The sequence below is a fragment of the Amphibalanus amphitrite genome, unplaced genomic scaffold (assembly GCF_019059575.1).
Source record: "Amphibalanus amphitrite isolate SeventyFive unplaced genomic scaffold, NRLGWU_Aamphi_draft 001394F_arrow, whole genome shotgun sequence".
Taxonomy (NCBI): Eukaryota; Metazoa; Arthropoda; class Thecostraca; order Balanomorpha; family Balanidae; genus Amphibalanus; species Amphibalanus amphitrite.
Genome location: NW_024882887.1, coordinates 95269 through 109069, shown reverse-complemented (window position 1 = coordinate 109069; position 13801 = coordinate 95269). Strand labels below are relative to the sequence as shown.

Genomic DNA, 13801 nt, shown 5'->3' with positions numbered 1-13801 from the left:
GCACGGGCCCATCCAGTGACTTTCCTGGACGGTTATGGTCTTGGCGCTGCCGTGCGCTGCCACACCAGTAACGGGTGATTTCATATGATGTATAATATAGCATGTGCCACATTGTCAGTTCTCGCGTGTTGTACAATGCATGTTGTTGTGCAGTACGGGTTAATTTACTGTGAAGCACGTGTTGTATTTCATATCATATCATATTCCTGAGCGGTGTGTGGGTGCCCGGCTTAGGCTTCACCATCATTGGCCCGAGGGCAAATCGGATCCGCCAGATTGCCGATATCCACCTGCTCAAGCAGACGGGTTGGATCCGACCCCTGTGCTCCCACACCACGCGCACCTGTCAGCGCCGGGCCAGCGCCGCCGACCCGAGCAATTATGGTTCGGTCACCGCGCCGCCCGCGCAAGGGGGTGGCGGTCCGCGGCAGGGCCCTCCCCGACCGTCCCAGAGAAGGGACGCATTCCCATCGTGATGGGATCGCGCCGCCGGCCATGGGATCGAGCCGGTCGCCACGGGTAGGCCACCCACCCGACCGAAGGCGAGAGCCGCCACATTCACACGGCCGGTCCCAAACGCCTCGGGGCGGGACAACCCGCGCCCCGCAGAGCGGAGGGCCGCCAAGGAGCAGCGGCGAACCAGGCCGATCCGCAATAACAACACCGGAGTCATTGGACTCGCCCGTCGCTGGCCGCCTGCTGCCGATCACACCACAGAGGACAGTGGCTTTGTGTTGCCGGGGTGAATCAAAACCAATGCGGTCATTTTGATGTCTGAACGCTCTTTGATATTGACTAGTACATCATCTTGCGGCCATGCTCCATGACATCCATAATTTTGGAAGATAAGACTTATCGTTCCGAAACGGACCAAAACGAGATAATTGAAACCAAAACCAGTCAATGCGTCACCGAAACCTTCTGATTAATCGATATACGGCGCCATGGCCGCCATCATCCTCCTGGAAAGTTGATAGCAAAAAGCGCCTCTTACGGCAACAATTAGCGTATAGAAAGGGACATTCTTCACACAAAATGTTCGGTTTCATATTCTCAATGAGTGTCCCGGCCATATTTAGCAAAGTGAGCGACACGCCAAAACGGGTGTCATTCTTATAAATTCGCATTCGAACTGCGTGTGGCGTTCTATAAGTTTTGAACATCGATTCGTAATGCACAATTTGCTCCAGGTTTTATCAGAGAACTTATTTGTTTTAACGGCAGCATCAGAGCTGAGGCGAAGGAACTCAGCGCGGTACCGTCAATGTATCGTCTGCCAGCTAAAATTTGGCTATCAGCAGTTTTAGCGATTTTTAGTTTAAGTCGGGTACGGTTGCAATGGTTCTCATGTTATGAGTCTTCATTTAATTTCGTCGGAAAAGCTCCAGGCCTGAGCACAGTCACCTCGGTGTTGTGCCTCCGACATGGAAGGGCTCAATGGCCCCATCACCCGCACCACAGGTGCCGCCGTCCCCAGTCGGTCGGCAGGATGGGCCGGCGCGCCGCGCCTCGGGCGGCGTCACTGCGCCGATCCCGTCACTCGGTGACTAGCCGAGTGAAGTGCGTGCCGCGCGGCGCCGCACTGTGCGTAATCACGGCCGCACCCTCCCCACCGCCACCGGTGCCTGATCCGACTGGACTGGCCCCTGGGCCGATTGGACCGGATACCTGGGTCGGTCGGACCGTCAAATGGGCCGACTGGACCGCGTACCTGAGCCGCTGAGCGAGGGGCGCAGGGTGCTATCACCGGCAGGGTGGGAGTTCGGCCGGGTCACTGGCCCACCACCATCAAAACAAGTCGACCCTCCGCCGTTTGGCCGGCCGCGCCGGTCGGTAGAGGGGAGATTTGAAGACTGGACGGGGCAACAGCCGGCTCGACCCAGATTGCGAGGAACGTTTATTTAGGGGCGCTCTGCCACACGAGCATATATATCATATAAGCGCATGGAGTAGATGACATGAGTAATTAAACCGTGAGATAAAGCTTCCGGCGATCAAATCAAATCAGTCAAATCAATCAAATCAATCAATCAAATCGATCAAAAGCTTCTTCAAGTTATTCACCTTGTCAAAGGCAGGTGACGCCCCTTGAAGCTTCGGCACCGATAATTTAAATTACTCCGATCTTTTCGCGCACCGACACGGGAGTGAATGAATGCTCAGCGCTGGCCGCCTGGGATCCGGGCGGGTCCCTGACTCAACCCAGTGGCAAACAGCCCTCCCCTCCGCCGTCCGGCTGATCACCCGCCGGAGGGGTGGCCTCTAAGGTGCTGGGAGTGAGGGAGGCACCTCGCCCCTGATCTATGAGGCAGCGTGGCAGTGCTGCCATTGGCTATTCTCCCCGAGGGGAGGATGGCGCAATGGGACGCTGACTGCCGAGGAGTGAACAATACTGAGTGGTATGTTGAGTGCGAATCAATGGTAGTGGAAGTAGGGTGATGTGTTAGGTATGAATTCGATGTGTATCAATAGGTGTAGGCATGTGAATGTAGAATTAGAATGCGCCGCGCGCCGCGAGAGACAAAGAGGAACATGCGATCAGGAATCGCGCGCTAGAGAGACGCGCGACGAGGGATCGCGCGCGAGAGAAAGAGAAAGAGAAAGAGAGGGTCGCACGAGAGAGTCGTGCGAGAGAGTCGCGCGAGACAGAGTCGCGCGAGAAAGAGAGAGAGAGAGAGAGAGAGAGAGAGAGAGAGAGAGAGAGAGAGAGAGAGAGAGAGAGAGAGAGAGAGAGAGAGAGTCGCACGAGAGAGTCGTGCGAGATAGAGAGTCGCGCGAGATAGAGTCGTGCGATGAACGCGAGAGAGAGGCGCGCGAAATGAATCGCGCGTGAGAGTGAAAGAAGGTTGCGCGAGAAGATAGGACTCGCGCGACGAGGAGACGTGCGAAAGGCATCGCGCGGAAGGCGCCGCGTGAGCTAGGCAGAATGAGCGCGAGAGGAGGTAGGTACTCGCGCGGTAAGAGAATCGCGCAATGGAATTGCGCGGTCGACGAGCGGGGTCCGACCATGTGTCGTCGGAAAAAGAGAGGAGGAGAGAGGGGCGCGCCGGCGCATCGCGCCGGCGTTTCGGCCGCGACGTCCGAGGAGCGGGCGGCCGCCGCGCCGTGGGTCGTGGGGAGGGACGGGGCTGGGGAGGAATAAGGCAGGTGTTTGATTGTGTTTGTCCGGGCACTGGGGAGGGATGGGTCTCGGGCTGGGAAGGGAATGTGTTTGCGCGGGTGTGGGACGGGGACAATGACCGGGGTTTGGGAGTATGACCGGGGGAGGGGAGTTTAAATGACTAGGGAGAACCGACGAGCGGCGGACGCGTGGGAAGGAGGACGTGAGGGGAGCGAATGGACTGACGAGACCATGACTGGGGTGAATGAGCATATGGGGATGAGGAGACATGATTGAGGTGAAGGAGCAATGGATTGAAAGTGAGTGAATGAATGGGGGGACATGGCCGAGGGAACGACAGAAGCGGATTGCCTGAGTGGAATAGAATAGAGAGATGTGTTGGGAAAACAAATGCAACAAAAGGGAAGTGACAAGGAGACATTGGCCTCGAATTCCTGGGCTAGCAAGGGCGTGTCAGGAGCGGACTTTCCAACCGCCCAACCTAGACATTCAACGCATTTGCCCCGTACCCTCAGGTATTCTCGGTCAATGCCTTTGACGCATGGACGGACATATGCATGAGAGTGGAGAGGCAAGGTGGAGGAACCGGGAAATGGAGGAGCAGAATGAGTGAATGAGTGAGATGGAGAGAGAGAGAGAGAGAGAGAGAGAGAGAGAGAGAGAGAGAGAGAGAGAGAGAGAGAGAGAGAGAGAGACCACCAATTAACATACCTAAGTGGTGGATAGTCGGGCATTGGGCCCGATTTGGGTTATGCCTGTTCTTTCGACTATGGGTAGATCAGTTCCTACAAGGTGGCGGACTGGTTCGAGGTTTCGCTATCACTAATAAAAAACCCACATTCCATTCAAAATTTATCGGACGGTGATTAACCCTCGCACGACCAGGCCATTTCTCATAACACGAACGACCAGGGGGGGGGTTGTTACGACCCCCCCCTTGGCGTTTCGAAACAGAAGGTCGTAGAGCTTAGCGGAAAAAACCAACGGATTGCTCTCAACGAGATCTCGCGATTGGTGGTATATTTTTTGGTCCTAGGTCAACATTTGACCTACTTTTGACCGGTCAAAGGTCAAATTTTCGGAAAAATAGACTTTTTTCAACTTTCGGCGGCGATTGCGGCAAAACGGTGGGAGATCTCGACTTGAAACCTTCACTATCGTGTTCCTTGATCAATTTTCTATCGTTTGGTATGTATTTCGTTTCCCTAGCTCTAAAAATGGCGCGTTGGGAGCGCCGGAAGTCGGCAAGGTCACAGTCGGCGGCAGAAATTCGAAAAATCAAAATTTAAATTTTTGAAATCTGATTGTATTTTTGGATTTGGGAGGTCCATTTGCTCCCTATAGAAGCTAATATTGCTGCATATTCCCATTGAGGTGACAAGAATTAGCAAAATAGTGGTTCGGGCGCTTTTCAAAAATAGTACCGGACGCTGTTCCTCTTGTGACGTCATAGCTCCGTGACCTGACCTGACCCGGTCAAATTTCTTATACCATATGATAGCCAATACTTGCCCCAACATGCATGGGAAGTTTCATCACGATCCATCAACCGATGTCCGTACCACCGGCAGGAAACCTCAGGCTTTGGCACTCAGTTTGTGAAAATCCGGCCGGAGGCTGTACCTCTTATGACGTCATAACTCCGTGACCTGACATGACCCGATCAATTTTTTTTCGGCAAAAGATGCGCAAAGGTTGCCCCAGAGGGTGTTGAAAATTTCAGCCCGCTACGACAAGCCGTTTAGCGTGCACTTTGAAAAAACCTCAGGGGGGGGGTTGATACAACCCCCCCCCTAGGCGTTCTAGGGTTAAGTTATGAAAGTTTCCCACAGTATCGTGATGTTACGAGTATAAAAAGGTTAAATAATCATGTTTCATGAGCACCTGGGAGTTAAATTTGTCGATTATCGTAACCATGTGTGCTGCTGAGTGCCGCGATGTATGTGTGTGTATGCCGCGATGTATGTGTATTGTGTATGTATGTGTATCGTAAGGGCGGAATGATGAGGGGAGGGGAGGACCCTGCCCAGTGCCCGCCCACAGCCACGTCGCCCAATTCGCCAGCGCCCAGCCGCCAGCATGGAGCCACCGGCGAACAGCTGACCTCGGCGGTACGACCGGGTGGTGGTGCTCCGCTGTCCAGCTCGCCGCGCGGGCCATCAGCCACTCCGCCGCTCCCCGCGACGGCAAGTGCGTGGCAAGTCGGGGGCGGTTGCGCTCGGTCGCCGCCCCGCCGTTCCAGCCGTCTGCCCAGCTGCCCGGACCCCGCGGCGTTCAAGAGCTGCGGCAGTACGGGCGGCTGCGCTCGGTCGCCGCTCCGCCGCTCCAGCCGTCTGCCCGGCTGCCCGGAAGCCGCGGCGCACAAGAGCCGCGGCGGAACGGGCGGCTGCGCTTGGCTGCCCACCCCGCCGCTCCAGCCGTCTGCCCGGCTGCCCGGAAGCCGCGGCGCACAAGAGCCGCGGCGGAACGGGCGGCTGCGCTTGGCTGCCCACCCCGCCGCTCCAGCCGTCTGCGCGGCTGCCCGGAAGCCGCGGCACACAAGAGCCGCGGCGGTACGGGCGGCTGCGCTTGGCTGCCAACCCCGCCGCTCCAGCCGTCTGCGCGGCTGCCCGGAAGCCGCGGCGCACAGGAGCCGCGGCGGTACGGGCGGCTGCGCTTGGCTGCCCACCCCGCCGCGCGCAGCATTCAAGAGCCGTGGCGGGAGGGACGACGCTCTACCGCCCATCTCGCTGCGCAAAATGCCCGCTGCCCCGCGCCGATCCCCGCGGCCACTACTGCCGCGCCAGCTCGGGGCGGCGGCACTCGCCCATGGACCTCCGCCCGCCCGCCTCCAGCGACGATAACGCCCGCGGCAGGACGGGAGCGGCGGCGCTCATACGGCCATCAGGCCGGGCTATCCGCCAGCCGTCCCGTCCAGCCCCCGGCAGTACGGCGGGCGGCGGAGCTCGGCCCGTCTCACCACGCGCCGGTCAGCAGCCTGCGGCCGCCCCACTGGAAACCGCGGTGCCAATGGCCGCGGCGGTACAGTGTGTGACGGCGGCCGGGCCGGCCGACCTGACGGCCCCGCCGGCTTTGCACGGGCTGGGATACAGCCGAACCACCTGTCGACAGCCGCCCGATCCAGCCAACTAGCGGCCCGGGTATCCGCGGCAGCATATGGTCGGGCGGCAGCTTCAGGTGCCGGCCGTGCAGAGGCGCCACATGACAGCTCCCGGGGGTCGACGCCCTCCACCGGTGGCGTACCCAGCTGGCGGCAGCGTGACAGGCGGCGGGCACGGCGCACCACCCGGGCACATGAACCGCCGCCGTCGCCGCCGCCACCGCCACCTGGTGGCGCGACCCCGGGACGCCTGGCGGGAGCCGTCCAACTCTGAGGCGGGCTTGGCAGAAGGAGACGGTCGCAACGACACCTAGCGGCGCGCGAGCACGCACCCTACAAGCGGGGGCACCGACTGCCGCCCAAGAAGCCCCGGATTGCGGCGGTGGTGCTGAGATAGAGTGCGGTCGCCCAGGGAGGCGGCCGCCCACCAAGGTGTCCACCGTCCGCGAACACCGGCTATGGGCGGTAGCGTGCGCTACCGGCTGAGCATCGCGCGCGTGTGCTACCAGTCCAGGCGACCTCCAACCAAGGACCAGTTCATGGCGAGGGGTCGAGGGCCAGAAGAGCGAGGCGATACGAGCGAGCGTGGGAAGGAAGAGCTGGCAACGGATCGGTGCTGCGAAAAATGCGAGTAGCAGGAGAAGGGCTTGGCAGGAGGGTGGCAGGCGGAATGAACAATGGGGCGATGAGCGGGAGCGTGGGCAGGGCGACTGTGCATGTAAGGCGTGGGGCGGGTGTCTGTAGAATGTAGGTATGTAAGATGTCTGTAGAATGTATGTAGGATGTCTTTAGAATGTATGTCGCATGTGTTGTGTAGCCTGTAGGTATAATGATTGTCAAGCGCGAATGAGATAGTGGAAAGGTTCTCACCCGGGGGAGTAAGGGGACCCTTTTTCACCGTCCGTGGGAGGGAGAATTATTATGTAAGGGCAAAATTGAGCGCGTCAGAGAGTGTGTGGAGCGGCGGGCCGGAGAACCAGAGTGCGCGTTAGGCCAGTCCGCCGTATGTTTGCCTCCGGCGGGAAAGGCGTGCCCGCCGGGTGAAAGGCAGCGGCTGGCCGGCACCTGGGACTCGCGGGCCCGTCTCTCGGGGCATTTGCCAGTGCGGTGTCGTCGGGGCAACATCTTTCGGTAAGCGATCTTTTCCATCCCCCCTAAATTAACGCCGCAGCGCCCAGGCGCTGCGGAAGTCCCCGACAAATGTCCTGGATTTCATTTGGCTTTCCGACCCGCCGCAAATAGCGGTGGGCACTCCCGTTTATATCCAGGACAGTCCCGTCTAAATTATATTCATCGGCGCGGCGCGTGGGCTAAATGAGTGAGCGGTTGAAAGTGTGATGTGTGCTGTGTGCGTGAGCGATGGAAGTTGAGGAGTGATCATTTTATCCCGCAAATCTAAAATACATAGAGTTCGGAATGTGAGCGAAATCTTTCAATGGGGTAAAGGCAGATGCCGGGCTGATACACGGTGAACGTGAACGAACAATCATACGGGCCGCTCAGTTTAATACACCCGGGTGGCAGGCGGGCATTGTAGAGTAACTTTGGTTAACGTAATGTCTGTACATGGGGGGGGAACCAATAAAAGGTTGCAGGTTCCGATGCGTGAAACCCCTACACATGTGTCACAGGCTGCGAATATCAGTTTTGCTTTTCGGGGATATTTGCCTACCCGGTTGACCTGACCTTGACCCTGACCTATGCTTGACTGACCCCTACATGGAGCTGACACTCTTTTAGGCCTTATATGATGGATTGTGCACCGTTTTGACAGAGTTTATGACGAGAGGCGCCCACTGCGAAGTCCTGAAGTCCATGCTACTGAAAGCCCGATTTCAGGTGTTTGACCTGACCTTGACCCGACCTGTGACCTTAAAATTCAACTGTAAAGTACTCATCTGAAGCGTCTCGTCGCGTTCTTTCGTTTGCCGCCTCGTGCGTTTCGCTGCGCCTATTGGTTCTCGAGTTATCGGCTGGGGGCGTTTAACGCCCCCCCCCCCCCAGCAAACGGTGGGTGGCGAAATACCCCAGCAACTGCCGGGTTAAAACTGTTTTTGACTTTACGGCATTTACTAACCTATGCGGTATGAGAAGTTCCCACAGACTGAGCTCTGTAGTCTGTCCTTTCCGCTCGGAGAGAGCTCGGAATCAATCAGCGCGCTGGCCGGCCTCCTCCATCAGGGGCGGGTGGGGGGGGGGGGGGGGGGTCGGTCGGTGCCAGGTGGGAGTCGGCCCGCCAGCAGCGCCGTGACCGCGGCCGCCACATCAATCATTCAGGCGTCGGCCGGTCAAACATGCCCCGCCCCGCCGCCTGCCGTCACGTGGCCGCGCGCCGCACGACTGACGCCAACGTATGGTCCGATACAGGCCGGCACCGAGGACAGCAACAATGCGCGATCCCTGCCGCTGAGTAGATACGATAGGCACGTTTTTATATTTATGGAGCGTGCGCGTGTGTGTGACATGCGGCTCGCGTTCCAAGGTCCACAAATAGATTCTGAACAACGATGTACGGTAGGTCAGATATCTGATGTGCATTAGCGTTCATGTTTGTGACGTGGGTGTCGCATTTTTTGTTGTGCTGTGAATGCGTGCCCTTTAACCCTCGCCAGGCGAGGGCCTTTTCCATAACACGGACGGCGAGGGGGGTACGATTCCCCCTTGGCGATTGGCTCCTATGGCACTTAGAAACACCAAATTTGCAAGGTAGGTGAACACATAGGAGACCTCACCCTCCAGAAAATTTGGTGGCTCTAAGTCAATATTTAGAGGGGTTTTGGGGGTATAAGTGCAAAAATTTCACTAAAACATGTCAAAGGTTTTTTCGCCTCTAACTTTTTACCTAGTAAAAGAAGACCACAAATAAAAGCACCAGTGAGCTCAGGACATCCGTGCGCATCGAATGCTGTACTTTGTTAACAACTTAAGTGAACTTAAATTTTTCTTAAAAATTAAGTGAACCTAAAGAAATAGATTAAGTTAAACTTAATCAAAAAACATCATATAGAATATCATTCGAACCGCCTGATCACAAGGAACAGCGACATCATTTTTTGATGTCCGTCAAGACAGCCCATATTCAGCCCAGATTCAGCCCGGATTCAGCCCAGATTCGGGACACCTCCGATCAAGCTGAAACTCGCACACAATGTAGGCCATGACATGCCCAATCCACAGTCCAAGTCATTCGGTGGCACTCCCAGCCGTTTGACCTACAGAGGTCAGCAAAGGTCACGTGGCCCAAATTTGCACAGCAGATTGTGGCCCACCCAGTAGAGCTAGAGCGCTAAAAATGTCACCAATCGACTCGCCAGCATCTAATCTTACTTTCCCAACACTCATTTGACCTCTCAAGGTCATGCGATGACCTAAGGTCATTTGTGGGCTATGTCGAAAATACACTTGCACAGCAGTTTTCGAGTAGATGGATTGACCGAATTCCAAATCAAAGCACATCATCGGGTAGCCCATAGACCGTAGTAACTTTCCTTCAAAACCGCTTTTCGATATGTGACCCCGTTTGACCTCGGCAGGTCAAAATGTGCAAATAAACGACACCCAATACGTCGCAGCCCGGATTCAGCCCAGATTCGGGACACCTCCGATCAAGCTGAAACTCGAACACAATGTAGGCCATGACATGCCCAATCCACAGTCCAAGTCATTCGGTGGCACTCCCAGCCGTTTGGCCTACAGAGGTCAGCAAAGGTCACGTGGCCCAAATTTGCACAGCAGATTGTGGCCCACCCAGTAGAGCTAGAGCGCTAAAAATGGCACCAATCGACTCGCCAGCATCCAATCTTACTTTCCCAACACTCATTTGACCTCTCAAGGTCATGCGATGACCTAAGGTCATTTGTGGGCTATGTCGAAAATACACTTGCACAGCAGTTTTCGAGTAGATGGATTGACCGAATTCCAAATCAAAGCACATCATCGGGTAGCCCATAGGCCGTAATAACTTTCCTTAAAAACCGCTTTTCGATATGTGACCCCGTTTGACCTCGGCAGGTCAAAATGTGCAAATAAACGACACCCAATACGTCGCAGCCCGGATTCAGCCCAGATTCGGGACACCTCCGATCAAGCTGAAACTCGCACACAATGTAGGCCATGACATGCCCAATCCACAGTCCAAGTCAATCGGTGGCACTCCCAGCCGTTTGGCCTACAGAGGTCAGCAAAGGTCACGTGGCCCAAATTTGCACAGCAGATTGTGGGCCACCCAGTAGAGCTCGAGCGCTAAAATTGGCACCAATCGACTCGCCAGCATCTAATCTTACTTTCCCAACACTCATTTGACCTCTCAAGGTCATGCGATGACCTAAGGTCATTTGTGGGCTATGTCGAAAATACACTTGCACAGTAGTTTTCGAGTAGATGGATTGACCGAATTCCAAATCAAAGCACATCATCGGGTAGCCCATAGGCCGTAGTAACTTTTCTTAAAAACTGCTTTTCGATATGTGACCCCGTTTGACCTCGGCAGGTCAAAATGTGCAAATAAACGACACCCAATACGTCGCAGCCCGGATTCAGCCCAGATTCGGGACACCTCCGATCAAGCTGAAACTCGCACACAATGTAGGCCATGACATGCCCAATCCACAGTCCAAGTCATTTGGTGGCACTCCCAGCCGTTTGGCCTACAGAGGTCAGCAAAGGTCACGTGGCCCAAATTTGCACAGCAGATTGTGGCCCACCCAGTAGAGCTAGAGCGCTAAAAATGGCACCAATCGACTCGCCAGCATCTAATCTTACTTTCCCAACACTCATTTGACCTCTCAAGGTCATGCGATGACCTAAGGTCATTTGTGGGCTATGTCGAAAATACACTTGCACAGCAGTTTTCGAGTAGATGGATTGACCGAATTCCAAATCAAAGCACATCATCGGGTAGCCCATAGGCCTTAGTAACTTTCCTTAAAAACCGCTTTTCGATATGTGACCCCGTTTGACCTCGGCAGGTCAAAATGTGCAAATAAACGACACTCAATACGTCGCAGCCCGGATTCAGCCCAGATTCGGGACAACTCCGATCAAGCTGAAACTCGCACACAATGTAGGCCATGACATGCCCAATCCACAGTCCAAGTCATTCGGTGGCACTCCCAGCCGTTTGACCTACAGAGGTCAGCAAAGGTCACGTGGCCCAAATTTGCACAGCAGATTGTGGCCCACCCAGTAGAGCTAGAGCGCTAAAAACGGCACCAATCGACTCGCCAGCATCTAATCTTACTTTCCCAACACTCATTTGACCTCTCGAAGTCATGCGATGACCTAAGGTCATTTGTGGGCTATGTCGAAAATACACTTGCACAGCAGTTTTCGAGTAGATGGATTGACCAAATTCCAAATCAAAGCCCATAGGCCGTAGTAACTTTCCTTAAAAACCGCTTTTCGATATATGACCCCGTTTGACCTCGGCAGGTCAAAATGTGCAAATAAACGACACTCAATACGTCGAAGTCCGGATTCAGCCCAGATTCGGGCTGAATCCAGTCGTTTATTTGCACATTTTGACCTGCCGAGGTCAAACGGGGTCACATATCGAAAAGCGGTTTTTAAGGAAAGTTACTACGGCCTATGGGCTACCCGATGATGTGCTTTGATTTGGAATTCGGTCAATCCATCTACTCGAAAACTGCTGTGCAAGTGTATTTTCGACATAGCCCACAAATGACCTTAGGTCATCGCATGACCTTGAGAGGTCAAATGAGTGTTGGGAAAGTAAGATTAGATGCTGGCGATTCGATTGGTGCCATTTTAGCGCTCTAGCTCTACTGGGTGGGCCACAATCTACTGTGCAAATTTGGGCCACGTGACCTTTGCTGACCTCTGTAGGTCAAACGGCTGGGAGTGCCACCGAATGACTTGGACTGTGGATTGGGCATGTCATGGCCTACATTGTGTGCGAGTTTCAGCTTAATCGGAGGTGTCCCGAATCTGGGCTGAATCCGGGCTGAGACGTATTGAGTGTCGTTTATTTGCACATTTTGAGCTGCCGAGGTCAAACGGGGTCACATATCGAAAAGCGGTTTTTGAGGAAAGTTACTACGGCCTATGGGCTACCCGATGATGTGCTTTGATTTCGAATTTGGTCAATCCATCTACTCGAAAACTGCTGTGCAAGTGTATTTTCGACATAGCCCACAAATGACCTTAGGTCATCGCATGACTTCGAGAGGTCAAATGAGTGTTGGGAAAGTAAGATTAGATGCTGGCGAGTCGATTGGTGCCGTTTTTAGCGCTCTAGCTCTACTGGGTGGGCCACAATCTGCTGTGCCAATTTGGGCCACGTGACCTTTGCTGACCTCTGTAGGTCAAACGGCTGGGATTGCCACCGAATGACTTGGACTGTGGATTGGGCATGTCATGGCCTACATTGTGTGCGAGTTTCAGCTTGATCGGAGGTGTCCAGAATTGGGCTGAATCCGGGCTGAGACGTATTGAGTGTCGTTTATTTGCACATTTTGACCTGCCGAGGTCAAACGGGGTCACATATCGAAAAGCAGTTTTTAAGGAAAGTTACTAAGGCGTATGGGCTACCCGATGATGTGCTTTGATTTGGAATTCGGTCAATCCATCTACTCGAAAACTGCTGTGCAAGTGTATTTTCGACATAGCCCACAAATGACCTTAGGTCATCGCATGACCTTGAGAGGTCAAATGAGTGTTGGGAAAGTAAGATTAGATGCTGGCGAGTCGATTGGTGCCATTTTTAGCGCTCTAGCTCTACTGGGTGGGCCACAAACTGCTGTGCAAATTTTGGCCACGTGACCTTTGCTGACCTCTGTAGGTCAAACGGCTGGGAGTGCCACCGATTGACTTGGACTGTGGATTGGGCATGTCATGGCCTACATTGTGTGCGAGTTTCAGCTTGATCGGAGGTGTCCCGAATCTGGGCTGAATCCGGGCTGCGACGTATTGGGTGTCGTTTATTTGCACATTTTGACCTGCCGAGGTCAAACGGGGTCACATATCGAAAAGCGGTTTTTAAGGAAAGTTACTACGGCCTATGCGCTACCCGATGATGTGCTTTGATTTGGAATTCGGTCAATCCATCTACTCGAAAACTGCTGTGCAAGTGTATTTTCGACATAGCCCACAAATGACCTTAGGTCATCGCATGACCTTGAGAGGTCAAATGAGTGTTGGGAAAGTAAGATTGGATGCTGGCGAGTCGATTGGTGCCATTTTTAGCGCTCTAGCTCTACTGGGTGGGCCACAATCTGCTGTGCAAATTTGGGCCACGTGACCTTTGCTGACCTCTGTAGGTCAAACGGCTGGGAGTGCCACCAAATGACTTGGACTGTGGATTGGGCATGTCATGGCATACATTGTGTGCGAGTTTTAGCTTGATCGGAGGTGTCCCGAATCTGGGCTGAATCCGGGCTGCGACGTATTGGGTGTCGTTTATTTGCACATTTTGACCTGCCGAGGTCAAACGGGGTCACATATCGAAAAGCGGTTTTTAAGGAAAGTTACTACGGCCTATGGGCTACCCGATGATGTGCTTTGATTTGGAATTCGGTCAATCCATCTACTCGAAAACTGCTGTGCAAGTGTATTTTCGACAT

At 54.5% G+C, this 13801-nt stretch overlaps 1 protein-coding gene across 1 annotated transcript in view; it reads left to right on the top strand.

The window, feature by feature from the left end:
* LOC122372738 (synaptogenesis protein syg-2-like) overlaps window positions 1-13801 on the top strand; it is a 69796-nt gene that overhangs the window by 18938 nt on the left and 37057 nt on the right. Inside the window, exon 7 of the mRNA XM_043350270.1 lies at window positions 5116-5307. Coding sequence (XP_043206205.1) covers window positions 5116-5307 — 192 coding nt within the window. The remainder of the gene's footprint in view (window positions 1-5115; window positions 5308-13801) is intronic.